The following is a 27,564-nucleotide window of genomic DNA, read 5'->3' on the forward strand; positions in this document are numbered from 1 at the left end:
CTGTGATGGTAAAGAGCACTTGTAATAATTAATATGATATGTGTAGGAGGAGAATAAATGTAATTTAAAAAATCATCACAGTGATTCTGTACCGATTGTTTAAAAACACGTTGACATAAGATTTTTTATTGTAAAATTGAGCACTTTCATTCCATTGTTCTATGTAATACGTGCGCTCATTCAATGTCTGATATTTAAATTTTACAGTTACAATGGAGCATTATACATCTAATGTACTCTAATGTACTTCGATAGCAATTAAGGGGGGTGGTTACACATTGGACATTGTGCATGAAAGTCATTATTATGCTTTATTTCTTTCTAAAAATCCAGTTTCTTTTTTTTAATTTTTGATTTAAGGAGTTTTACATTTGGATAAGTACAGAAAAAGACAGTTAAATACTCTTACATACTCACACTCACCCACACACGTATACACAGACACACAGACATACACAAAACAACATGAAATAATAATAATTACTGCTTTAACAAAGCATTAATACTCAAAATAACATGAACATCAGTGAAAGAAAATACTGTTTCATATCTTTTGTGCTCCACAAGCAGCATGTTTCTGTATTTTCCTGAAAGCAAACAGGTCTCAACCTTGACTAGAGTTATTTTCTTCACACATGTAACAAGAAATACTTAACTTGCGCATTTAATTCAATTCTATTCAATTCAATAAGATTCCGGCGTCCCTCAAGGGAGGGTGAAATTTCCTTGGCCTTTTTTTCTTTTGCACGAATAAGGCAAACTCACGTCAATCACACTCAGTGAAAGAAAGCAATGGAAAACAGCCTGGCTGCGTGTATAAGCATTGAATACGCCTAGTTATCATCAACACTTTAAGAAAAGATTAGCAGCAGGCTTCCCATAAAATAAACACCGACTCTCATTAAGATCAAAATCGTTTTCCGGCTTAAATTGGGAAATGTGTTCATTTAGTACTTTTGTTCATTTCTCTCTCTGTTCGTGGTTTTGCTATCCGCGCTGGCGGGTCAGTCTCAGCTGGGTGTAGCGTAGCCGCGGTGCTGGCTGGTCTCAGTCCCAGCTGGGTGTAGCGTAGCCGCGGTGCTGGCTGGTCTCAGTCTCAGCTGGGTGTAGCGTAGCCGCGGTGCTGGCTGGTCTCAGTCCCAGCTGGGTGTAGCGTAGCCGCGGTGCTGGCTGGTCTCAGTCCCAGCTGGGTGTAGCGTAGCCGTGGTTTGGCTGGTCTCAGTCGGGTGTAGCGTAGCCGTGGTGCTGGCTGGTCTCAGTCCCAGCTGGGTGTAGCGTAGCCGCGGTGCTGGCTGGTCTCAGTCTCAGCTGGGTGTAGCGTAGCCGCGGTGCTGGCTGGTCTCAGTCTCAGCTGGGTGTAGCGTAGCCGCGGTGCTGGCTGGTCTCAGTCTCAGCTGGGTGTAGCGTAGCCGCGGTGCTGGCTGGTCTCAGTCGGGTGTAGCGTAGCCGCGGTGCTGGCCGGTCTCAGCTGGGTGTAGCGTAGCCGCGGTGCTGGCTGGTCTCAGCTGGGTGTAGCGTAGCCGCGGGGCTGGGTGTAGCGTAGCCGCGGTGCTGGGTGTAGCGTAGCCGCGGTGCTGGGTGTAGCGTAGCCGCGGTGCTGGGTGTAGCGTAGCCGCGGTGCTGGCTGGTGTTAGTCTCAGCTGGGTGTAGCGTAGCCGCGGTGTTTGGCTGGTTCGCGCGAGCGGTGGCTCGCCTCATTCTGGCACGGGGCTCTGGCTGTAATGGGTCCGTGGGGACTGGAGGAGAGTGCTTCTTCAGCTCCCATTAATGGGACAAATTGAACAGGTTTCCCATTCGGGGGCCATAATGAGAGACGCCCCTCCCTCCCCTCCCCCCTCCCCCCCCGTCCCCGCTCCGGAACCCATTGTTCTCCCCCCCACCCCCGTTGGGTCGGTTCCTGGGGAGCCATAATTGTGTAACTCTGACCCTCTTTTGGTTATTATTTTGTCACGGAAAGATGCTCTTTATTGGGGGGATAGGGGTTCCCTCAGGTTTTAAAAGCCATCTCGAGCCCCCCTCCTTTCCCCCCCCCCGTCCCCCAACCCCCACCAAACACAATCCCACCTTCGTGTTGAGTTGGGGGTGGGGGGGGGGTGCGGACGGGGATCGATACGGGACGGTCGTTAACTGGATTTGTTGCCATGGCGCGTTGCTTACGAGGCTGCAATTAGGGCGGGGACGGGGGCCGCCTGTGTCCAGGGGACGGACGCGGTCTCACCCAGGGGGGGACCTAAAATGTCAGGCGCGCGGGACCTGGTTCATTAGTGTCGCTGGAGACAATGGGGGGAACCACTCTGCCTGTCTGTGTAATTCATCCTCTTGGGGGGGGTCTGTGATTTGTGGGAGACAGCCAGTGGACAGGGAGAGAGGTCACAGGTTTGAAGTAACCGTGGTCAGGAATCTCCACCCCCCCCCCGGCCCATGGCGGAATCCCCTTTGCTTTATCTCAGGAGTAGCGGTCTTACAGCAGTTTGACCCGGAGCAGCCCCAGCCACAAAATTTACACCCGCCCCACCATCCCTCAGGAAATGAGCCTGTTTGTGTGCTTGTGTGTATGTGTGCAAGTGAGTGTAATTGTGTGGCATACTGTATTTCTTTCTATTTTTTAATGTGAATTTCGGGATGTGTTTGCGTGTGTATTTGTGTGAATAAATGCGTGTTTATTTGTGTGTGTGTGTGTGTGTGTGTGTTTGTGTCTATTCAAGGATTAGTGCAGGTACACTATGTCTGCTTGTCTGTCTATTCATGTATGTGTGCATGCGTGCACATGCTTGTGAGCGTGTATGTGTGTGTGTGTGTGTGTGTGTGTGTGTGTGCTGGTGTGTGCATACGTGTACATGCATGTGCTTGCTTGTGTGCGCATGTGTGCTTGTGTGCGTGCATGAGTGTGCATGTGTACATGCGTGTGCTTGTGTGCGTGCATGAGTGTGTGTTTGTGTGTGCATGAGTGTGCATGTGTACATGCGTGTGCTTGTGTGCGTGCACGCATATGCATCCGCACCAGCAGCTGTGAGCGGTCTGACCGCGGGCTTCTGGGACAGTTTGTGCGGCGGGCGGACTGGGCCAAAGGGTCGACCAGGGAAGCAGCTCCTGCACATTCACAGAATAATCCCCAAGCCTTCACACAGCCCCGCGGACACACGGAATTCCAGTATTGATTGAAAGGGAAGGCTCCGTAGCAGGATCCATCAAACTACTGAGTGGAAACAAGCAGGATTAAAGGAAGAATTATAGTCTGCCGTTGTCCCCCTCCACCTTTTGTTGACTTCAGAAGGGACGTCTCTTGACCCTTTGGTGTATGTGTACGAGTGCACATATATTTATATACATTATATGGCCAAAAGTATGTGGACACCTGACATACAATATCTCATCCAAAATTATGGGCATTAATATGGAGCATTATTTGGTCCACCCTTTTCTGCTATAACAACCTCCACTCTTCTGGGAGGGCTTTGTAGTAGATGTTGGAGCACTGCTGCAGGGATTTGTTTCCATCCAACCAAGAGTATTAGTGAGGTTGGGCACTGATTGGGCAATTAGGCCTGGCTTGCAGCTGGCTCTCCGATTCATCCCAGAGGTGTTGGATGGGGTTGGGGTCAGGGGTCTGTGCAGGCCAGTCCAGTCTTTCCATTCTGTTCTTAACAAAACGATTGCTATATGGACCTCGCTGTGTGCCCGAGGGCACTTTAATGCTCAAACTGGAAAGGGCCTTCCCCAAACTGTTGGGGAAGCACAGAATCATCTAAAATGTGATTGTGTGCTATAGCATTAATATTTGCCTTGACTGGAACTAAGGGGCCTAGCCCAAACCATGAAAAGCAGCTGCAGACCAAGGGGTGTCCACATACTTTTGGTCACATAGTGTATATATAATTTTTAGGCAATGTTGCAATTTCATTCCCTGCATCAGCAAAATACATTTGATAAATAAATACATTTTAAAAAGCACAAGCAATAAATTGAAAAATTATTATTATTATTATTGTAAGCTGTGGTGCGATGGTTGAAGTAAACATAGACCGCAGTTTCACACAAACAGTTTACAATTATGGGTTAGCCTTGCAGTTTACCCAGGATGCTTCAGTGCCACAAAGAGCTGAATTCAAATAACCGAAACGCAATCGCAGAATGAGCAGTGCCGCCGAGCACGTCTACGAGCACCCGAAATATCCCGGGGCGACGTTCGGGTGGAAAACGTAATTGTGTACACAAATCACTGAGGGCAGCAAAACACCCTTTGAGTCAGAATGACTTGCTGACTTGCCTGTAACGGTTGTAAGCAAAGCGATAAATAAAACGCGATGAGTTGTTGAAAAGCGTTTCGGCGAAAAGCGCGGTCTCGGACGCGTTCCCGCTGGTCTCGCGGCTCAGGGAGAACGCGGGCGCTCCTTAAATGTGTCCGCGCCCTCACAGCCTAACAGTTCTCAGTTATTCTTTCAGGCCCCTGGAGGTGCTTCACTGTCTGTGAAGGAGACGGGGGGAGGGTGTTGTTTTGACTGGGCCGTTTAAAGGGGTTTGGGGGGCGCCTCGGGGGGGGGGGGGATTGTCCGATTCGTACGCTCACACCCCCCCCCTCCCGACACATTTGGCCGTCCCAAAGGCGGCGTGTGGTTGTTCGGGTTTACCCACCCCCCCTCCTGGGCCCCCCCTTGTTCATTGGCCATGGAAGATCGGTGATTTACACGGGGCCTTTGTGTTCACCGGGGGCAGGGGTGTGAGTTTCGCGCGTCCCGCGCTTTGCCGATGCGTTTTGGATGGTAGCGCGCAGCACACGTTGGGGAGGGGGGCGGGGGGCCTACCCTGGGTGTGCAACCGGGCGCTCGGACTGAAGGACGAGCACCAGACGGTGTAATGGTCCCCCAGCGAGACGCCATTTCACTGGTCCTGAGTACACCAGCCCCCCCCCCCCCCGGCCCCCCCCGGCCCCCCGGCCCCCCGAGCCCAGAGAGGAGCGGTAATGGCTTCAGTTCTGGGGTCCCGTCCAGAACCCAGCGCTGGGACAAGAGCGTAATGAGGGGGACCCCCCCTGGGTGACCCCTCCCAGCACCGCCAGAGGCCACGTCACCAAAATAAGAGCCTGCAAGAAACCCGCTAACCACAAGAAACAGGGGAAAAAACCTGGGATGCTTTTTTTTCATAGTTTCATTTAGCCATTTATACGGCAACAACAACAACAAAAATGAGTTACAATAAAAGAAATTTCGAACAAGATAATGTCAAACCGACGTAAGATAACAGCAAATCGTTCTAAAAAATACACCAGGGTATGTGACGTTGTGACTGTACTTCTGATGGATTTGATTGGATAAAAGGTAGTGACTGAGCCCTTGATCCTAGCAGAAGGGTTTGTGACCTACTGTCCCTGTAGCCTATAGAGCTGGTTCCTGGGCCCTGGTGCTAATAGAGAGCGGCCATAGAGCCACAGAGCACGTAGCACAGAAATGGCCCCCTCAGTCTACTGTTCTGGGATCAGTGGTACGACTAAACGAAACCGCGCCATAGGATCAGACGTCGGGCCTTTCTTTTTGTCTGAGTGTTCAGCCGGGGAGTCGAAATCCCCTTCGTCTCTCTCAACGGCAGCGATAAAACGCTGACTGCGCTGGGTGACGGGGGCACTGCACAAACAACCAAAGCGATCGTGCGGCCGGGGTTGTTTTGTTTTACGGCGCGGGCCTAGCGCATCGCCGCCCTTTTCTACCAGGAGCAGGGGCGAGAAATAAAATAAAAGCGGTTTTTCAATTCGAGCGCAGTAAATATCGTGCTCTTAGAAGTGTACTTTCCCATTAGGCTCTCCTGAGTGCACTCCCCCCCCCCCACCCCCTTTGTTCAGGCGCACAAACAGAAATCGCACGATACCCCGCTGTCTTCCAGCCAAACGGCACGTAACCCCCATAATATTGCTGAAAGCCGCTATCTGCGCCCGCGCTCGGGGTTCCCAGATAAAGCCGTCGCCTCCGCGGTTTCCCCCGCTGCCTGTTCGAGACCGAAGCCCTGCAGGCTGAGAGAAGCGGGAGAAAGAAAGCTCCTCTCGTCTCTCTTCCCCTCCTCGTGTCTTTTTAATCGCGCTCCTTCCTGATGAATGAGACAGGCGGCTGCGCGGCGCGGCTGCCAGAATCACACCGGCGTATTCCCAGCCATCGGGAACTTCCGACTCGTCCACAATTAAGCCCCTAATTACCTAGGAATTCTAACGAGAAGCCCGCTCCTTTGATTACATCACACACGTGAAACTTCTTCATTATCCCCCAACGCAGCTCATCACACTCACACACACACACACACACATACACTTACACACACAGGATGCACACACACATATACATACACACAGACACACACACATACACTTACACACACGCGCACACACACTTACACACACGCGCATACCCCAGCTCCCTTTGAAGGGCTTTCCAGTGTTGATTAGGCATGTTTTTCCTTCCCCCTGCCCGAGTCTCCGGCGTGTCCTTGGCCTCCTCTTGGAGGAGCGGGGAGAGCGGGCTGGAGCTGGAGAGCGGGCTGGAGCTGTAATTACGGGAGGCAGGCGGAGCAGATACAGGAACAGAAGGGCTTTAATGATGTCTTTAACTTCGGGACGCAGGGAGGGAGGGAAGGGAGGCTAACGGCTAATGTCTGGACTGATAAAAAAAAGGGGGGGTGGGGGGGGTGGGGAAGGGAGGCGATGGATGTTTTTGGGAAAGGCCCGTCTCTCTCTCTCTCTCCCTCTTTCTTTCTTTCATCTGGTCGGTGTTTCGGCGCTCGTTAGCGACGCGGCAGACGTCGCTCGCCCGGCCCTCGCTGTTCGCACTTCCTGTCGTGGCGAGCGGCCCCTCGCGGGCCTCGACCCTCGACCCTCGAACCGGCTATCTCTGCCCGTCTGCGCGGGAAGAGTCGCAGGCGCAGGGGAGTTTACGCGCGACGAGATTAGGGAGAGCTCTACAGAGTTAACGAGAGGCTGCAAATGAGCAGCTCGGTCCAGACCTACAAAAATGACCAAGAGGACACTCCCTGAGCAAAAACCAGGGTGAACTCTGGAGAGAGACAGAGAGGCAGAGACAGAGGGACAGACGGAGAGACAGACATACCCGTGTCCGTCTGGAGTGAGACACTGGGACACTGGAGGACAGATGCTGCCGCTAACCTGGGGGGGCTTCTCTACGTTACGCTGTGAATTATGGAATACACAATTATGCAGAAGGACACTAACCCCCCCCCCCCGAATATTATTACATCAGCAAGGGCCTGTAAAGTTTCCCCTTCTCCCTAGCTCGGCTTACAGGTGTCAAACGCGTTGGGTTTTTACAGGGCTTGTCTGCGTGAGTCTATATCCGGCTTCAGCGGGGGGTAAACAGGCTGAGGAGGAACGTCGAGGTGTCTTCTGACGGAAAAGACGGGGGAAACGCCCCGGGCCGGCGAACACAGGGCCCGTCTGGCGTGAAGAGAACCGGACGCGCGTCTCACAGGCGGGGCCCTGGGGAGTCCGGGCGCGGGGTAATGGTGCCTCTTGCAGTGTGTTGCAGGAGCCAATTTACTGGGCTCTCAAAGGACACGGATGTCTTCTGGATGGCGAACCGCAGGCTCCCATCCGTTCAGCATTGAAGACTGGGAGTCCAACGAGTGGTGGGGGAGTACTTTGAGCACGCCGAGCGCGCACGCGCGCTCTCTCTCTGCCGTTCTCTCTCTCTCTCTCTCTCTGTTTTCCGTTAGACTTTTACCCACGGCGCTTTGCATTCTGGGAAAGCGCCACTTCCCCAGACCCACGAGACTTGACGAGCCCTGCCTGCTCCCGGTTTCCCGCTCAATCCTTGATTCTACACCGAGAGAGAGAGAGAGAGAGAGAGAGAGAGGGAGAGGGGGGGGGGCGAGAGAGACCATAAATCAAAAAGATTTCCCCAGACTTGTTGCATCTGCCTAAAAATCTCTCTTCGGTTCCCAGTCCGTCATCCGTCTCCCTGGATGGTGTTTAGGAATGGCGGCAGCGGCGGTAGTGGTGGTGGGGGCTTTAATTTGTCAAAGAGAGAAATGAGGGAGAGAGAGGGGGAGAGAGAGAGAGAGGATAAGGAAAGGGGAGAATGTGGTGGGAAAGCGGTTGAAAAGAGCAAAAGATGGAGGGAGAGAGGGAGAGAGGGAGGGAGGGGGGAAGATAGAAAAATGTGCAGGGAGGGAGGAAGTGAGATGGATGTAAGAAAGGAGCCCGGGTTGTCCATCCATCACGCATCACAGGCGGGGGTTTGAAGGCCAGGAAGGTAATCTCAGTGGAGAGTCGCAGACTGGCTGCACAGTCCATCTCTCCCTCCCTCCCCTGACAGCCCCGGAGAGTGCAACGGCATTGCGGCAGAGTGCCCGTCGGGTCCAAGATTACTGACAGCCGAACTGCTGGACTGGGAATTGGCTAGCGAGGTGACGGGCCGCCATTGCGGTTGGGGTGGTGAGAGCTGACGTCTTCCCCTAGTTTAGCTCATGCTGTTATCGGTGCCTAGCTTTCACGGGGGGGGGGGGGGGATTAGTATGCACTACTAGGTTAGTATGCACTCTTAGCAACGTCTGGCCTTATGGAGGTGTTAACCTTTTGCCATAGGGTTAGCATGTACTGTTAGCAATGTCTGATCTTCCGGTGGGCGCTAACCTGTTCCCCTTTGGTTAGTATGCTCTGTTAGCATTGTCTTCTGATGTGCGTTCAAGACGGCGACCGTTTGCGAATATATTCAAACATATTCAATCTTTTTTCTGTTCACCACAAACGTTAGCTATTGTTACCCAACAGTCTGAAAAGGTAGTGCACCACAAACAAAAATGGCTGCTGACAGAAAAGACACCGAGAGAATAAATAAGTTGACAGTAATTCGGCTGTTATAATTGCCGTCGATCAATGTAATATTTGTTCTGACCATGTAAGCAGAAAATCAGCGGGCTAGCATTGTTAATCTAATCTAGCTATCTAGCTTTTTCACTTATGTTAACGTTGGCCAAGTTGCTTTTTTTCTGTTTAGTCGCATCCATATTTATTTAAAATGCGTTGGTGGCGAACTAAATGGAATGTTCATTTAAAATAGTTCAACGGTGACTGTTGGCCGCAAACATAGTTTGCCACGAACGTCCGTGGTCTTCTGGTCCACACGTCCTACTTAGAGCACTTCAGTCCCCCCTGACTCTACCTGCCCGTGCCTGTTTCAAAGCTCAGGCACGGCAGGGCAGGTATGCAGCCCTTACCCTTTCATTACAAGGGGGGGCAGAGCTTGCTCCTCCTGTAAACAGTTGTTTGGGGGAAATCCCTGTTGTTTAAAGGCACTTTAAAGAGGCCATCGGTATCTGTTTCATCATGCTGCGTTTCGGAGAGCAGGACACGTTGCAGTTTGTTAGTCTCTCCATGGCAACAGCAACTCACTCCTGATGCAGTTTAGATGGAAAAAAAATACAAAAATTAATAACCGCTATATCTCATATTGTGCAAGTCGTCTACGCTGTTTCCATTTTGAACTGACGAAACACGCAGAAGGAGAGAACCACAGATAGAATGGGAGCGAGGGAGAGGGAGAAAGATGTACATTCTTCTCTTGCGATCCAGGCCAGTGCACTTCCAATTAAAGGAGCAGCGTTCGAGATAATGCGGTGGTTCTGTCGAGTCAAACACACGGCCGGTATCTCTGGAGCAGAGGCCCAGTCTCTGGGGTCTGTCTCACTCCAGGGTTCAGCTGTGTCTGCTCAGCCTTGTGTTCCTTATGGGGTGTACCTGACTGTGGTGGACCTGTCAAAAACATGAATTCTGTGTGTGTGCATGTGTGTGTCCATGTGTGTGTGTTTATCCATGTGCGTTTGTCTGTGTGTGTGTGTATCCATGTGTGCGTGTGTGTGTCCGTGTGTGTATGTCTGTGTCTGTGTGTGTGTATCCATGTGTGTGTGTATGTTTCGGTGTGTGTGTGTGTGAGGGCCCCGTTGTGTAGGAGTGTGCGTGGTGTGGTGAGGGGTTTCCGTGTTTATACGTATCCAGATGTGTGGGTGCGAGGCACTCCAAACATCAGAGCCGTCATGTGGGTTCTGTCCAGGTTTGTCTCCATGAGTGTGGGAGGACGCCGTGTCTGTGACTTTGGTGCCATCGTGTGTATATATGTGTGTGTCTGTGTGTATGTGTCTGTGTGTGTATGTTTCTGTGTGTGTGTGTGCGAGGGCACGCGTGTGTGTGTCAGTGTGTGTGTTCATGTCTATGTGTGTGTGTATCCATGTGTGCGTGTGAGGACACGTGTGTGTGTGTGTGTCCATGTGTGTGTCTTTGTATGTGTCCATGTGTGTGTGTATGTTTCTGTGTGTGTGTGTGTGTGTGAGGGCGGTGGGCGGTGGGCGGTGGGTGGGGGTGAGCGGCTCCTCTTCCCGTGTTTTATTGGCACGTATAAAACCAGATGTGTGGGCGTGCGCGAAGCAGAGCTCCAGAAGCAGCAGAGCCGCATTCCCATTGGACGATAAATCTGTCCCCGGGTTTATCGCTCTCCAGCCAGAGAGAACGTCCCCGTTTACCGTCTGCCTGACCTTTCGGTGCCATCACACCCTTTCGCTGAAGATAGGGAACTGACCTGTCCCATCGGACACAGGCAGGGGCGCTGGGTGTTCCTGCTCTGTGACTCACCCCATGGAACAGAGCGCTGGCCAGTAATATAACACAGACAGTGACATGCAGTGGGACAGTGAGTACGGTCATAGCACTGACCAGCGCAGCTGCACGCAGTGTGTAGCGGTACTAAGTGATGTGTAGTACAGAGCACAGGCAGGCTGAGGTACTGTACTGTCCTATAGGACCTACAGGATGTGATGTGTCAGTACTGTATGACAGGCAGTAAGATCGTTGTGATTTGACACATATTATTATGGATGGGGTGTAGAACTGGCCTGTCCAGTAAGACAGGCAGTGGTACAGGACTGATCCACGCTAAGACGTGTAGCGGAATTGTATGACATGGATTGGGAATTAGGACTGATTGATCCATTCAGATAGATGGTGACACAACACTCACCTGACCTTCCTGCCTCAGACACAAATGAGACATAGAGTGAGACATATCCTGTGAGACACAGAAAGTGACTCAGGACTGACCGGCCCCTTATTGCCCCCAGACCTGTGAGACTCCCTCTAAATCACCCCCCCTCCCCAACCCAACCCACCCCACTCAACCACCTTGCCCGATTTTGGAGTGACATCACATTTCCTGTTACACAACTGCAGATGGAGGGGTAATCCATAAAACCCGGAGATGGAATTTCAGCATCCTCGGTAAGGGCGGAATGGGGAGAGAGAGAGGGAGAGAGAGACGGAACATGAGAACATGAGAGCTCGCTCATTTTGGGAGGGGAATCGGACACCGGCGAGAGAAATGAACGAATGAAGCGTTTCGTTGTGGAGCCGGTGCAGGTGTGGAGGAGCAGTGACACCGTGGAGAGAGAGAGAGAGAGAGAGGGGGTGCAGGAGTGGAGCTGTGCAGTTTGTGATGGATGGGATGGGGGTGTGGGGGGGGGTGGGGGGGGGGGTGCAGGAGTGGAGCTGTGCAGTTTTGTGATGGGATGGGGTGGGGATGGGGGTGAGTGGGGAGGGGGGGGGCAAGGAGTGGGGGCAGACTCGGTGCAGCTGTTGTGATGGGATTGGCGTGGGTGTGAAGGGGAGTGGAAGGGGGGGATGCGGGAGTGGGAGCTGGGGCATTTGTGATGGGATGGGGGGTGGGGCGGGGAGACTAGGGGTGGGGTGCACGGCAGTCAATGCTGTACCAAGTTATTGCTGAGGGGGGGGTGGGGGTGAGGGAGGGGGGGGTCTGGATGGAGCTGTTTCAGTTGGTGATGGGAGGGGTGTGGGGCTGAGTGGAGGGGGGGGTGCTGGAGTGGAGCTGTGCAGTTTTGTGATGGGATGGGGTGTGTGGGGGGGAGTGGAGGGGGGGGTGCAGGAGTGGAGCTGTGCAGTTTTGTGATGGGATGGGGATGGGGATGGGGGTGTGTGGGGCAGGGGGGATTGGGGGCCCTACACGGAGGCTCTGTTCTGTGGCAGACACAGCTTAATATCCACGCGTGACAGCGAAGCTCATTAATAGCAGCCTGATCCTCGGCCTGTGACAGGACTGCTGACAGCGGCGAATCCGCCGGAAGAATCATGTCCCGCCGGGGGGACTAGACCGCAGGTAGGCCCAGCCCCAGCTCCCAGGTGCCATTATGGATGTGGGGAGGGGGGGGGGGACCGGGGGGGACTTAGGGGTGGGGACTGCACTTTTGACATCTCCATTAATCAACCCGCCCCCACCCCTCCTCCCCCCAAGTCATCCAAACAGAGTTCAGCCTTGGAGGGGTGGGGTGGGGGGGGGAGGGGTTTCATGCCGCCGGCTCCCAGCATGCCTTTCAGATCTGAGCGTGACTGAAAGCAGAGATGTTGGGCTGAGATATCTGCCTGTGATCCACAGGCTCTGCAGTTCCTCCGCCCTGTGACTCCATCTATGGTGTCAGAGGCCTGTAATAACCTCCATCTACGGTATCAGAGGCCGATCCATAATAAGCCTCCCATCTACGCTATTCCCTTTGGCAGGGCCTATAATAACCTCCATCTAGCAGGTATACCTCCATCTAGCATTGGGCCTATAATAACCTCCATCTATGGCATTAGAGGCCTATAATAACCTCCATCTATGGCATTAGAGGCCTGTAATAACGCAAAGCTGCCGCAGAACGGCAGGTTTCTGTTGGATACGAGCGCTGGAGAACCAGCCCCTTCCTTTCATTCTAATGCAGTGAGCTGACTGGAGGGGTCTCCCTGCCGCGGTGGCAGGGGTCAAGCCCGCCGGGCCGTAGGTGACCTTTCCGCCATCCGAGTTCCCGCCGTGCGACGATCGCCGCTGACGCCGCCTACCCCCTTTTTCTCCGGAGACTTCCTGCGCCCCGCGTCAGAGGAGGAAGTGGCGACCGCGCCTCGCTCAGCTCATCAGACTCTCTCTCGTCTCTGCCTCGGTCCTCTCCTTGCGTCTCTGCCTCTTTGACGTCCGCCCACGCCGCCGCTGGCGTGCGTGTGAAAACCATGGTGCCCCTGAGTTGCCCCCCCGTCCCCCCCGTCTTTGTGTAGAGGAAGCCTGGAGCCCGTCAAACCAGCTCCGGCTAAAACGCTTTACTTCCCCCCCCCCCTACGCATACCTGCCACCTCAAAGATAACAGCCAACACCTGGAGGCCTCCAATTGATCAGTGGCCTCCCCCCCCGCTAATTACAAACAACAACAGCGCAAGAGCTGCTCATTAGCACAGGCGCGCGCACCGGGGCTGGAGCAGCGGGATAAGCATCTCCTCAATCATTAGCTGGAATAATTACAGGATGCGCTATTAAGGCTAGGGCTCTCGGTACCAAACGGGTTTTTCTTTTCTTTTTTTTCTTTCTGTTGTTGTTTTTGTTTTTGTTTTTTTCCCCTGGAAATAAGTGTCAGGTGACAGTGGCTCACGGAGGACGTGGCCGTCAAACATCCCCATTAAGCCCCTCCCCCCCCATGTCATGTGTGGCCTTTGTCTCTTCTGTCTCCTTTCAGAATGAAACGGCACCTGAAGCCATCTTGTTTAAACTTGCATGTGAGGAAGATCACAATGCAGTAAATAGTAATAATAAAAAACTAATACAATAATATTAGACAAATTATCCCCTCCCAAAAGAAAAACAAAACAAAAAAAACTAATGTAGTGGGCCTCAGCTTTACCAGAGAAATTACCTTTCATGGCCAGATGGTTTGAAGACAAAGAAAGATGAAAGTCTGATTGATTATTACTTTTTTATCTAATTGAATAGACATAATTGTTCCAATCAGTTGACAGTAATTGGGGTCTGATTTATTTAGGAAAATAAATGACCCATCGGAACATGTGGTGGGGTTATTATGGTTATTCTTTTTTTTTTGGGGGGGGGGGGGGGGGTGGGACTGAGAGCCCCAAAAGAAGCTTGAATACAAATGAGGATGCCTACCCACAGGAAGGATTTAGACACATTCTCAGGTGTGACCTTTCAGTGTTCCACATTCTCGAAACAAATGTTAAATCATAATAAATTACTGTATATACTGTGCGGGAAAAAATGAAACAAAATACATCCGTTGACCTTTCTCTTTGTTTTTATTTTTACATACTCTAAAATGTTCTTGTTCAAGCAGTTTTGATACTCGCTGTTTGAGGAGACGTGCTCGTGTTGAATTTTCTCTCATGAATTCCTCGGTGGCAGTTTTAAAGGGGACTCAGGAAGCGCTATGCTTCATTCTCAGGGTCCTCTGTTTGAATGCGCGTTCTCTCCTGGACGACACGCAGAGGCGTTGGAGGGGAGATCGCTATTGATCCCCCCCCCCGAGGAAGTCACTGGGAGGGAATTACCCACAATCCTCCACTCCTTCACCCCCGAGACGAACCTCAGCTGTTTCTATGGAAGCCTTCTTTGCTGGTGGCTTTGGGGCCGCTCTAGGCCGAATAATAATAATAAAAATAATAACAATAATAAAATACGTGTCCCTTCCATGCAAACCACGGGTAATTCGTCCTGCTGTCAATGCCAGAGTCAAAAACCTAATTAACAAGCAGGCCGTTACTCCTTCTGTGGGGCGGCGGGCGAGTTTGCACTAACGCTGCTCATAACTTATCCGACCCCGGCCTAGCCGCCGCGCCGCCTCGTTTTGAAGTATCACCATCGGCCCCTGAGTCAACATTCCCTCTTTTTTAATTAAAATAAATCCACTATGAGCCAATATTCAGCCCCCCATACCTCCCCCTCCTCCCCTCCCCCCTCCCCCAGGGAGGAAATCTGCTCCACGAGAGATACAGAGATACAGTGGACAGATTGAGAACTAAGCTAAAAAAAATAAAAAATTAAAAACGAAGCTGAGATAGGCATCTCATGCTGTGGTTTCTATAAGCCTACAGAATATATACTTATATATTGTTTGTATGCGCCTGTGCGGTTTGTACAAAGAGCCATTTATTTTGCCCACCGGTCCGACAAAGACCTGCGCATTTCCAGCACAAATCTGTATTCATCACGAAGGCCCAGGACGCTGTAGTCACTGCAGTCCTCCAATGGAATTTACCAGGATATACTACCCGGCAAACTAGAGGCATAAATACGGTTTAGTGTGTGGTGCAGTCTCTGGTGGCAGGGAGACCTGAGTGCTCGTGTTCAGGCTTTCACTGGTCCAGAGTGAACGTTTGCACCTTTATCATGGCTGGACCGTGGTAAGTGCACTATTTTAACCCCTTGGTCTTTATTGCCACTGAGGTCACTTCTGTTGCTCTGTCATCAGAGAGTGTTCCAGGCGTATTTCCTGTTGTGAAAATCGCCATGAAACAGGCTCAGATGCATGTATCTGTACAGTATGTCTAAAACAGATCTTTGAAAATGGATTTGTTTTAGTTTTTCTGATCTCTAAAATTGATCAGCAAGAACACTGGCCTTACTCACCGAAAGTAAAATTGCCTTCCTAGACTCTTCCAGTACTATTCTTAATATTTACTTGTGAATTTGGGGAGGGAAATAAAACAATGTGTGTGTGTGTGCGTATCTGTGCGCGTGCACGTGTGCGCGCGTCTGGTGTGTGTGTGTCTGTGCGCGTGTGTGTGCGTGCGTGTTGAAAGCAGGGACATCGTTTCACATGCGGCTCACAAACAGGTAGTAAAATATCAAGACAAATCGGCGCGTCTGGCCAGCTGACAGTGCAGCCTTCGATGGGAGCAAACTAAAAACGTGTTGCGCTTACGAGAGTGAGCTGCGCTAGGCAGGCTGTACCGTGCAGCTCGGCTAACACAGAAAAAAAGGCCCTTCAAGATTGAAACCGCTGTAAAAGTGTATGTGCGTGTGCGTGTGTGTGTTTTGTGTGTGCGTATGCGTTCGTTTTGTGTTTTCTTTGAAGTAACATGGCCCGAACGGGAGGCGTTCCAGCAGGCAGAGCTGCAGTGTGGACTCTGCACCTCACCGTGTGCCGCCTGTGCAGGTCTGACTCCCAGTTCTGAGGACCTGAGCCCGTTTGATACTGTCATAGGTCAGCTTTTATCCTCTTTCATGTCTTGTGCTTGTTACCTTCGACTCACATTTCTCTGCTTTGACAAGTTAAGTACAGCTCGCCAGCTTTTTTTGTCTTTTTGATTTCTATTTATTTTTTGGAATGGTTTCATTCTCAGCCTTAAAGTACAATTCTAAAAAAAGAAAAAAGATGCAACTATGAAATAAATAAGTAAATAAATAAGTAAATAATAAATAAATAAATAACACAGCACCAGATAAATTTAGAATGCAACAATTAGGCCTCTGGAAATTAAAGTAAATTATATTGATAGGGCGTCACTCTCAACCGTGAACCTGCCTGACATTGCGTTCGCACAGTGCTTCGCCCGTTATTGTTCTCCATCACGCGCGTACAGCCCGGCACTCGCATCTGTGTGTGGTCCATTTCATAATGTCTGTTCTGACGCTCCAGTGGACTTGACGTGTATATATTGTTTATTTTCAGAGAGGCGACGAGATCTCGATGATTTGAAATGGCGGCGGCATAGCGTGGCAACAGTTTTTACAAACTCCCATCAAAAGCAATCATTCTCCCGCCTGTAGCCATCGTAACCGCACTTTTCCATCATCAACAAAGGTCGCCAGTTTCCCTGCGAACCCGTAGATTGTTTCTGTGCTCATTCCATTTGGCCGGTTTAATACTACTCCGTCCACAGACAGGTACACAGCACTTCATATGTGACACTATACCTCAAATAATAATACGTTAAAAGCGAGCCCCTTGCTGTGACATTATAGTAACACGCCGCAAATAAATCATGTTTCTCTCTGTAGTGTGGCGCGCTGTAAGAGACGGCGACCACAATAACGACAAACCTGTCGTGAAGCTATTTCAACCAGAGGTGTTTCTCGTTTCAGTCCTTGCACTATCGCCTCGATTTTAGTGTTCCTATGGGAAACCTACTTTCTCTGCTTTCTCTCCCCCAACTGTTGGGTTCTGCGGTGTTTATCAATTGTGAGCAGTTTTGTTTCTCGAACACTGTCTTTATTTATTCATTTGTTTCTTTATTCATTTAATTATTCATGCATTTATTTAGTTCTTAGTTTCTCTCTCTCTCTCCACCTTTCTCCATCTATGCTTAGACAGCACCGTACACCATTTCTTGTCAATGTCTTATTGACCCAATGGCATACCATCCTCACGTTGATGTAAAAAAGGAAATGTAGATATGCGAAATTAATTTTCCAATTTAATTCGTTATGATTTTTTAAATTTTTTTACCTTAGATATTGTTTAGGGTTCGGCTTTTACGCATAACTAAATAATGCCAAGTGCTTGCGTTGTTGTTTCAGTACACAGATTCTCAATGATACGATATATATATAGGTCCACATCACGTTTGCACAAGTCCAGAGCAACCGGGGTGAGAGTGACTCCTGCCGCTTTCCGTGTAGATTGGCGTCCCCGTGGCCAGCAGGGGGCGCTCAAAGTCCACACTGCCACAGACGGGCGGCTCTGAGAGCAGGAAAGCGCGGAGGAAGAGTCCCGCGTGCTCTCGGCACACACCAACGCCGTAATCACCAGCTCAGACATCAAACAGCTCCCAGCGCCTTTGTGATCCGCGCGCGTAAACACGCTGCTTCGGCTTCTTCTTCGGCGAGGCTTAATATTTCGCATTCGCAAACCCGCCTTAATTTCCTTCTCCTCCTATGGCAACACTGTTATAGTCGCGAGACATGCATCGTTACTTTTATTGTGCCGGTTGTTCTCACACCTACTTTCTCGGCTAGTGTACCCCTGATAAGAACCGCTTCAAGGCTATCTACAGCCCCACCTGTCACCCCGCTGGTATTTGCGCATCACACAATATTACTGCAATTGATTTGTGTGTTTTAGTGAATCAGTTTATTATCATTATTATTTTTTTCGCTGTCCGTCGGATGCCTGTGTTGAAATGAGGCTCGTGTGAATTTGACCCAGCGTTCACAATCTCGCCGGAAAGCTCTGCATGTTTAATATGCGTGTATCGCGGGTCATGGCAAACAGATGACTAATGGCGAAATCATGTCTCTACTGCCATTCACTGCCCATCAAATATTAATGAAAGGAAATGATGAAATGAACAGTTTTTTGGGGGAGGATTGCGGTGTTGACAATGGAAGCAGTCTATTGTCTCATGAAGTCGCCGTGTCTCAAGAAAAATGGTTTGAGCGGTATGAAATGCGAGTGTACACAATTCTGCGGTTAAAGCCAATAACTAGCCTATGTGTATTTTGACATGTAGGACCTAAAGTTGAAAGAATCCAGTTTCTGCGCTTCATTCATGCTGCTTTGCTGCTCAGTAAGCAATCCGTTAGTAGTTTATTCATGCTACTGTGTAATCACATTTTAAAATGTAAATGGGCGGATTTTGCAGCTATTATTTTCACACAGTGGCCCCCAGATATAAGATTACCGTACGCGCGTTCTCGTCCGACCACGTTCTCGCCAAAGATACTCGCAGCATCACCCCAACCCGAGTCGCAGCGGTAACTTTTTTTGAGAAACACTATCCAAAGGGCTACACTTTAAAACAGTGTTCTTTTTTTTCCACCGCGTGGCACGAGTCCGAGTTAATTTTTCACTTTGTTTCTGGCAGTGGTGATAATAATAAAGCCTTACCAACACGCACTCGAGCCCCCTCCTCCTGCGCCTTCTCCCTCTTCTCGCTCCCTCCTTCCCTCTCTCTCCTCTCTCCTCCCCTTTCGAGTTCTTTTTTGGCGTGTTGTATCAGTCGAGGCTGAAGCCGAGGCGCGTGAGGGAAGGCGGTGGGGTAGTGTTGGCGCTACGGAGACGGAGAGGGAGAGGACTAGATCCGTTAAACCAACTGCTACATCCACTTAGCATTGACTGTATCTGCAGCACTCAGGCACGAGGAAGCAACAACCCCCCTCTCGAGATTTAATTTCTACAGGCAAACAAATCTGTTAGATGTGGACGAGGACTGTGCGGGACTTTGATAGGGGCATACTAACAAGCATTTATTCTGTTTTAACCATGCACTGAGTAGGGGCACCGTGGACATCGGGAAAGATTGGCAAGGTGCTGGAGAGACAGAAGTGTCTGAAGGAGGCTAAACCAAGAAGGCAAAGGACGCAATTTCCTTTACTTAAACCTATCGAAAATGGTTGCTTCATTGGTGTGACTGTCGTGGATGCTATATCGAGTTTTCTTTTAAAAACATAAAAAATGGACGCGAGGTAACTTGTGGGGCGAGCAACTGGGAACCCTGTGGACCGCGGAGTGAATTATCTGTGACTTTGGCTCATGTTTTTGGATATGTATCTGTATTGTGTTCTCCGGAAGAGGCTACGATGAATCCTCCCTGCACTTGGACTTCGAGACTGGCCGTAGTCGATTACTAGGAACTATATCAATACTTCGGCAACAAGCAAAAGAGAAAGAAACTAGCGTGGTGTTGAATTTGGAGTCCAAGTGTTTGCGAAGTCAAGGAATTGTGCGCAAGAGAGGTGGATGTTTAATATGCTAGAATGTGTCTGCTAGTGTACATCTTCCTTGGTGGATTATTGCACAGTCAAGTGGATGGTAAGTTTTTGGAAGATTCGCCATTTGATGCTAATTGCATGAGGAATATTGAGTGGTTCGGTTTCGGGCAAAGTAACGGAAGGTCTCTTACAATTAACATTTTTGACATAAACACGGTGGCTATGTTATTATTAATAATATTTCAGACAACATTTGATGTGCATTAGGCTGCGTTCTGCAATCGGCTATTTTAGCGTAAATACATTCAACGTAAATGTGTGAAACTTTTATTCAAAGTATAAATTAATGCTGGTTAGAAATTGGTGCAGCAGTGGGGGCATTTGGAATGGCGTGTGGCAGCTGTATCATCAACAGGGAAGACCTGTTACTACGGAAGATGTGGGTTATCATTATTATTATTATTATTATTATTATTAACAACAATATTTGCTCGTCATAAGTCAGTTTATATATGCATTAAAATAATATATAGGCCCTATATATTTTTTCTCGCTTTAGATATTTTACCATGTGAAAACGATTTGAGTGTTGACTTTGAATCACAGTTTGTACAGTTGTCCCAGTTTATATCCATGTTTCATTCTAATCTGAAAACACTCTGTTCTGCCTGCCGGTGATATTGTAGTCTATCGTCTTCAAATCTCCATGAGTGGTTAAATTACAGGTTGTGCTGAAAAGGAGCCAATGTACAGTCGAAAAAACTGTACTTTCAAAAATATTCTGGCTCACGTTCCTTCTTGAAATGCTATGTCTACCTTAGGTATATTTACCGGGAAACCTTTGATGAAAAAAAAGAAAGGCTAGCGTTCAAAAAAGTTAATTATTAGTAATAATTAATATTATGTGAAGTGAAGACGGGTACGTTTTGAACGTGCTCGTGCTGATGTCCGAATCGGGTGCGGAATACGTACGCGGCATTTCTTCCGCCACATCACGGCTTTCAGTGGGGCGCCGACGCCTGCCGTGTCCGCGGGACATTGTGCCATAATGAGCGTGCCATTTACCATATTTGACCCAGATGGAGACCTGTAGGTCAGCAAGGTGCGCGGATCAAGCGATTTTGGCTGTCGAGCTCCGTTCGAATGACCCATTACCAAGGGTCCGGTCTTTTTACTTGTCGATTTAGGATTGTAGACCGTTTCTGTAGCCTTTGAGTACTTTGAGCGTTTGATGAGAAGAGGCTGATATCGAAAAACATTTGCGGTTTATTATTATTTGTAAAAAATAAATTAAAAATATAGTTGATTTCTCTTACACAACAATGACGATGAATAATAATAATAATAATATATTAAATAAATTAAATGATAATACAATTGTTTTCACTTACGCAGAAACACATAAGAAACGATAACATCAAAGGAGTAACAGAGCCGTAATAAAGTGGCGCGAGGTGTAATCCGCAGTATCCCGAGCGAGCTAATCTGATCCAGGGGATCAGTTTGGGTGACAGCGGAGCAAGTACTGGTGTAGCCTGTACCTCTGAGCCAATAAGCACAGAATGTAATTTCGGTAAATGGATCGGTAAAAGGCTTAAATGGAAATGTACAAAACAAATCCAATTAACCGACTCTCCGGGTGCACGAGAGTGACGAGATAATACATTAGTATTTAAACACGAACGGCATCCAGTGGTAAGAATGCAAAACCTGAAAAAAAAATGCAATTATGTTGCTTAAGTAGGCTAATTAATCGCTCATAATTAATATACCAGTTAATGCATTATTTCCTTCTCGGATTATTGAGGGATATTTATGTAACTCCGTGAATTATGAAACCGCAGTAATGCATTATAAAACGGAAAAAAGTATAATCCTAGGCCTCGGCAGCAGCAGCATTGTTATGTAGCCTGCGGGTTGACCTTCTAGGGCGGTTGATTGTGTACCACTATAACACATGCACTTGGTCTAATGCATTTTTTTAAAGCAATAATTGTAGTGCGAAACAGAATGAAGTCGCATCTGAGGTTCCGCGCTTGTCGGGCGAGCTGCCCTTTTTCCGCCCGTTTTCCCCACATCTGGGAGGCTCCGTGAGCATTTCCCCCGGGGCACGTTTGGTTCTTCTGAAGATTTGCGGGCTCTTGCAAGGGTTCCCGAACGGATTATTGGATTCTCATAAACATCTCCACGAAATATATGTCGGAGCTTTGTCTTCTACCCGATATCAACAGTGTACGATTAATTGTTCTTGATAAATGCAGCTATTCACACGGTTTTCCGATAGGCCAACACAGATGAGGGCATGGCTAATTAGACTATCAGTTTTTTCATTCATATTCGGCTATTTTATGAGTTTTATGCAAATTAATAATTTCACCAGAACTAATTTCACCTAAAGGTATCCCTTTTACTGCAGTCGAATGTGCGTCTAGTAGGCCATCTTTGTCAAGGTTGGCCTTGAACTCTCCACGGGTCCCTGCTAGGAGTCCTGCACTGATTGGTAAAAACATCTTAATGTCTGCGTGAAATTCACCTAAACACATTTCTGTCTATGCTTTCTTTCTGACAGAATTCAAGATACATTTCTGACAAAATCAAATAACGTAGCCTAATCCACTTTATGAATGCCCCGCGGTGTTGTAAAACTCTTGTACGGAAGATGTTAACTGTTTTTGACTATCCTCTAATACATTGAGTTTAATACATGGAATTAGTCCGGTTGCTCTTCTATATAAATATATACGTTTTTGCATATTCAGAATACGCAGTACTGGAAAGGGTACTCAAAATGTAATCCGACAAAGACAAACTGCTAATGGAAAACCGTTACCTGAAATTCTTTTTGCCCACGTTTGGAACTTTGCATTTAGCATTTTTTTTTACATTTATTTTCCCTGTCTGTCATTACACACTTGAATTATGTAGGCGATGATAATAATTTAATGTAATAAAGATGTCTAGACTGATGGTGTGTAGACGACGACATTGGTATCACTAATAAAAAAAATAGGATTTTTGCTTAGCCTACTTAGACTTGGACGTAGTGTTTTATCGTACAATTTGTCCGGTTCCTTGGCACGTTTCTGTGCGGTCAATTTATGTATTCTTATTAAAAAACAAACGATTGGTTAATGTAACATATGGGTCCGGGCGATGAGGGCCAATTAGAACGTCTGTTCAAGATTCATGGCGGGAGGGCACTCGATGCTGCGTGGATTTTAAAGGTCACGCGCTGCAGACTTTGGGCAAAACTCCAACTTCCTATTCCGCTGACAAGACTGTCGGCGGGTTCCAGCGAGAGACCTGAGTGCATAGGTGCAATTTCAAGCAATTTCCCTGGCAGAGAAAGTGTCCAGACTGAGTGTTTGATTAATTAGTGTATGGGCATAAGTGGGTGTTTTTTGTTGTTGTTGTTGTTTTTGTTTATGGGTTTTTTAAAGACATGCTGGCATTGATATACAAATCCAAGGCACATGAATCCTAGATTAAGCTTATTCATTTTTGAACGTTCCTGTATGAATGTTTGGCTTAATTATATTCAGTACACTATTGTGGGTGTACAGAGTTGTGTGTAGTGGAATCTGTCACAAGATGAAGTTGTTTTTGTTTTTTTGCTGTATGATGAGGAGTGTACTGTATTTTGTTGCCACATAGAGGGGTCATTTTAGTCTTGTCGAACATCATAAAGAGCAACAAACGTGTCACAGCGAGTCATTGTGAGCCAGAGTCTGAAATTTCCGATTCAACGTCAATTTGAACTGTTTCGCTGCTTGTGCCGTTATCAAGGTCATTTATGAAAATGGAAGAAGCGCAGGGGTCCCCAACACCAATTCCGGAAGGTCTCCACCACCCAATGCGCTCTGCTCAGATGCGATCCCTCTTGTCATTATTATTCTTCGTATCGCGCCCTGAAGCTAATTTTAAATCCACTTTGCGATAACTCCTTCAAATCCTGCTCATTGCGGCTCGATAATGAGTTGATCACATCTAGTGCTTTGTGAAACGCTTTTGAAAATCCGGATACATGGCGCTGTAAGCCTCATATGAGTCAAACAATTCTGTGGTGTCCTCAGCGAAGTCCGGGGGATTTTCTTAAGTATGGTGACCCCCCCTGGGAAAAAAAGTTAACTTCCCATAATCATGCTTGTGGTATCTATTGCCTAACAGAGATACCGGTAGGCTGTCATTTGCAGGATTAGAGTGATTAGTGTTATTTTTAGTAATTGTTCATCTTTCCAGTTACTACACGTTTCTTTAAAAATAAATTATAATGATTTATAAATATTTGACTTATTCTGCTTCTTAATCCTTTCAGTACTTCACCAGCACTTATTCAAATGCCATCTAATACTCCCTGGGACATGAGTATATTTAGTATTTAGTATAGTATATTTAGATAATTAGTATTGAATATCTGCTTTGTCTTTATTGTAATAAAGCAATAACATGTCCCTGTTTTTACTGCACTTTACCTCCTCTTACCCAAACTTACTCTTCTTGCCACAACGGTGTAACAAAGTGCTTAGAAGTAGTTCTTGCATCTAGACCTGCCCTCTAGATTAGCATTTTACTATGCCCTATTAACTCTTTCAGAAGGGTTTATATTTCCACTAAGGACTTAGTTTACTGGCCAGTCCCTAGCTTTCCCCATTTAAGCTCCCTGCCCCCCCCCCCCCCCGCCCCCGCCCCCACTCCCACCACGCCACCCCACCCCACCCACCACATCCTTAGTTTACGTACTCCTCTGCTATTCAAAACACATGTTCGTTCGGCGCGTTCTTCCCTCTGGTTTAAATGTAACCCATCTCATTTGTTTGAGCCCCACCTGTTCCACAGAGAGCCCCAGAGCCCCATAACCCTAAATCCCCGTCCTTCTCTACGCAGGCTGTGGAGCCCCCATGTTAAATCCCCGTCCTCCCTACGCAGGCTGTGGAGCCCCCCCATGTTAAATCCCCGTCTCAGATATCGCCTCCACCGGCCGCTGCGCAGCGCTGAATTATAGACAAGACCGGTGTGGAGGCGGTGCCCTCCATTTTACTTTCCACATCAACACATTGATCTGATAATCCGTTCAAGTCCCGGAGATGCTTCATAGCGTTTGCTGTTAAAAGGCGTGCATGCACACACACACACACACACACACACACAGACACAGACACACACACACATAAACACGGACATGATCATGTTGTACCGGGTGTTACTCTTTGTCTGGCCCCCCACCCACAAAAAAAAAATAAAAATAAAAAAATGAAATCCGAAAAAAATAAAATTCCTATTAGTTATCTCCCCCAAAGCTGAAACAATATCTATGTCCTTTTGCTGGCTGGCTAGATATTTACCTGATGTGTTGGTGGGAGAAAAAAAGAGGGAAACAATTTTGTGTGCATTAAATAGTCTATTCTTTCTTTAAAGGCTACATTCCTTTAGGTAGGCTAAACTGAGGATAATTTATTTTTGGCAAAATAAAGAAAAAGCATGTAGGCACTGATAGCAGATCACTGCTACAGGAGCGCAATTTAGTATATAATAGACTGGTCGTCTGTATAATAAGTTCATGCAGGAGAATGAAAAATTGTGACCTTCAAACACACTGAAATCTCTCATCACTTCAAAATTGGGATTTCAAATTATAATTGACATGCTGTGTTTGTTTTTGGCCCAATTTAAATGATCAAATATAACGAGGTAGTATTACTCCATATCAAATGCATTTACATTTTTTTTGATGTGTTGGTTACATCTTGAATTATCATTTATTTTACTTTGCCGTTTCCATGGATTGAACCTCCAATGATGTCGCAAAAATGACAAGTGAATTATTTGCAGCCATGTTCTTGGGAAGTGCTTTGGTGGTCTCTTGTTCGAAGCGTTCATTTCATCACAGTAGTTCAGTTCCATCGTGCTTACCACGTCTGTTGAATGAAACATTTTTGATTAGGCACTTAAGCCACAAGCCATTAACTTGAGAACGAAGATAGTGGCACAATTATTATTGTAGACTGACTGGACATAACCAAAGTACAATGCAATTTCAGTTAACATTCAGAATCGGGAACTCCTGTTAATATTACAGAGTGTCCTGTAGTTAAGAGGATAGAAGGATGGAAGTATTTTTGTAAAGTAATGTTTGGGCTAACCATCTGGTTAGTGTATTACATCTGTGTTAGCACCGTATCACTGATAAAAAATTATTTTGGCTGATTATTATTAAACACATCTTTCCTGTGTAATGAAGCCCAAAGAATCCTATCTAGCCACTCTGTTGATAGCATTGGTGAGATTAACGTTGCCGATTCCAGCAGATACATGAACAGGGTTAAAACTTGCTATTGCAAAATTGTGTAGGAGCAGGAGTTTTCACCATCAAGATGTCGGCAGGCCTAGGAGTTGTTAACATGGTTTTTGTAATACATTTGACTCTGTAGCCTGTGTCAGGCGGATCGGAGGAGGTTTGGGACGGTGGGAAGGGATTGGGTGGGGGGTGACTCGGCTGTTTGGAACGGAGCAGGAGAGAGAGAGAGAGAGAGAGAGAGAGCAGCGGCGGTGGCTGTAACGCACGATCGATGATCAGGCCCTGCCCCGCCCTGCCCTGCCCTGCGCTGCCAGCTGAAACTCAAACAGCGGTCATAAAAATAGATAAAAAAGCCAGGCCGGGCCGGGGCGGAGGGGGCGCGAGCGAGGGGAACTCGCCCGGAAGCTCTCAGCGGCTCTGGAGGGGCGCTGCCGCCGCGGGCGTGTGCTGTCTCACCTCCAGCCGTGGCATGACAGGAGTCAAGAGCTTCGGCTGTTTGGAGAAGTGCCTTAATGACACCCTCCCCCCCCTCCTCTACAACCCCCCCCCCACCCCTTTCAACAACCACACTCTTTCAGAGCTGTCAGGAAGAACTTAAAGACTCGCCCCACACACCACTCCCCAACTTGCCCGGCACAAGAGCCCTTCACACTGACAGCCAGCAGAGGTGGGGAGCGTAGAGCTGACTGTTCACAAAGAACTTTCCGGAGGAAGAAAAAAAAAATGCAAATATTTGCTTTTGTAATCATCAAGCCTTGTGCCATATAAATTGCATTCCTCTGTGTATAGGAATTTAAGTGCTTAACTTGGGTTGAAACTAACTTGCGTTCTCTACTTATTGTTTTTCTTGTGTGATTTATTTTTGGGATTAGCGTGGGACTAGCACTCTGGTGATCAGAAATCCATGCCAAGCACTCGCTCCCTCCTCCCCTTACTCTCTGTTTTTTGTTTTTCTGTTTTTGTTTCCCTCGCTCTGACGCCCGTTTTCTCCTCTGGTTGTGGCTTGTTAGTAGTCTTTGCTCCCTCTGCTTGGAGCCTGTGAGTCTGGTTCCCTTGTGCTAGGGACATGTGCTCCTCTCTCTCTCTCTCTCTCTCTCTCTCTCTCTCTCCCTCTCTCCCCCCCCCCCCCCTTTGCCTTACCCACTGGTTGCTAAGCGCAGGCTAATGGCATGGCAGGAGAAGGGGGCCAGATCTCACTCACTCCTCCGAATTACCTCTCCTTTTCCCCGCACCCTCTCCCGCTCCGTGACACCCTTCACCCCCCCCAATCACTCGGCCCATTGAGAGGGGCTCCGTGGGCTCTTGGGAAGGGGGAGGAGCCGTTTCTGAGGGTCCACTTAGGCGGGACAAAAAGGTCTGAAGTCGCATTCACCGGGGCTGCATTAGCGACAAAGCCGGGCGCTCTGAATGGCCCAGTCAGCGGCGCTTAGAGCGCGGTGATTAATACTGCCCGGGGGGGAGAGGGGGTGAGAGGAAACGAGGGGGGTGGGGGGGTGGGGGGGGGGTGGAGAGGGAGGGTGGAGAGGCAGAGTGGCAGTGGGGGGAGGGAGGGAGGGAAAGAGAGGGGGACGGAGAGATGGAGAAAGATGGACTTGGGTCAGGTGAGTAAAGGATTGGAGGCGGGGGAACGCGCAGAGAGAGAGAGAAAGAGAGAGAGAGAGAGAGAGGGGGAGGGAGGGAGAGTGTAACGGAGAGGGAGAGAGAGAGAGTGTAGGAATGGAGGCTCCAGGTTATGAACAGGCTACAGCCCACATCCCTGTTTTCACAGAATCCGTTCCTCATGTCAGGATTTGGGTTTCTGTTTCT

At 48.5% G+C, this 27,564-nt stretch overlaps 1 protein-coding gene across 14 annotated transcripts in view; it reads left to right on the forward strand.

Moving 5' to 3' along the window:
• The window catches only part of robo2 (roundabout, axon guidance receptor, homolog 2 (Drosophila)), a 464,504-nt gene that overhangs the window by 204,687 nt on the left and 232,253 nt on the right, over positions 1-27,564 (forward strand). Inside the window, exon 1 of one of the 14 annotated variants that reach the window (XM_064302620.1) lies at positions 18,457-19,563. The exons of the other annotated variants lie outside the window; for them this stretch is intronic. Coding sequence (XP_064158690.1) covers positions 19,509-19,563 — 55 coding nt within the window. The 5' untranslated portion in view covers positions 18,457-19,508. Of the gene's footprint in view, positions 1-18,456; positions 19,564-27,564 lie in introns of those variants that run through there. 14 annotated transcript variants of the gene reach the window in all.

The sequence above is a fragment of the Anguilla rostrata genome, chromosome 12, assembly GCF_018555375.3.
Source record: "Anguilla rostrata isolate EN2019 chromosome 12, ASM1855537v3, whole genome shotgun sequence".
Lineage (NCBI taxonomy): Eukaryota > Metazoa > Chordata > Actinopteri > Anguilliformes > Anguillidae > Anguilla > Anguilla rostrata.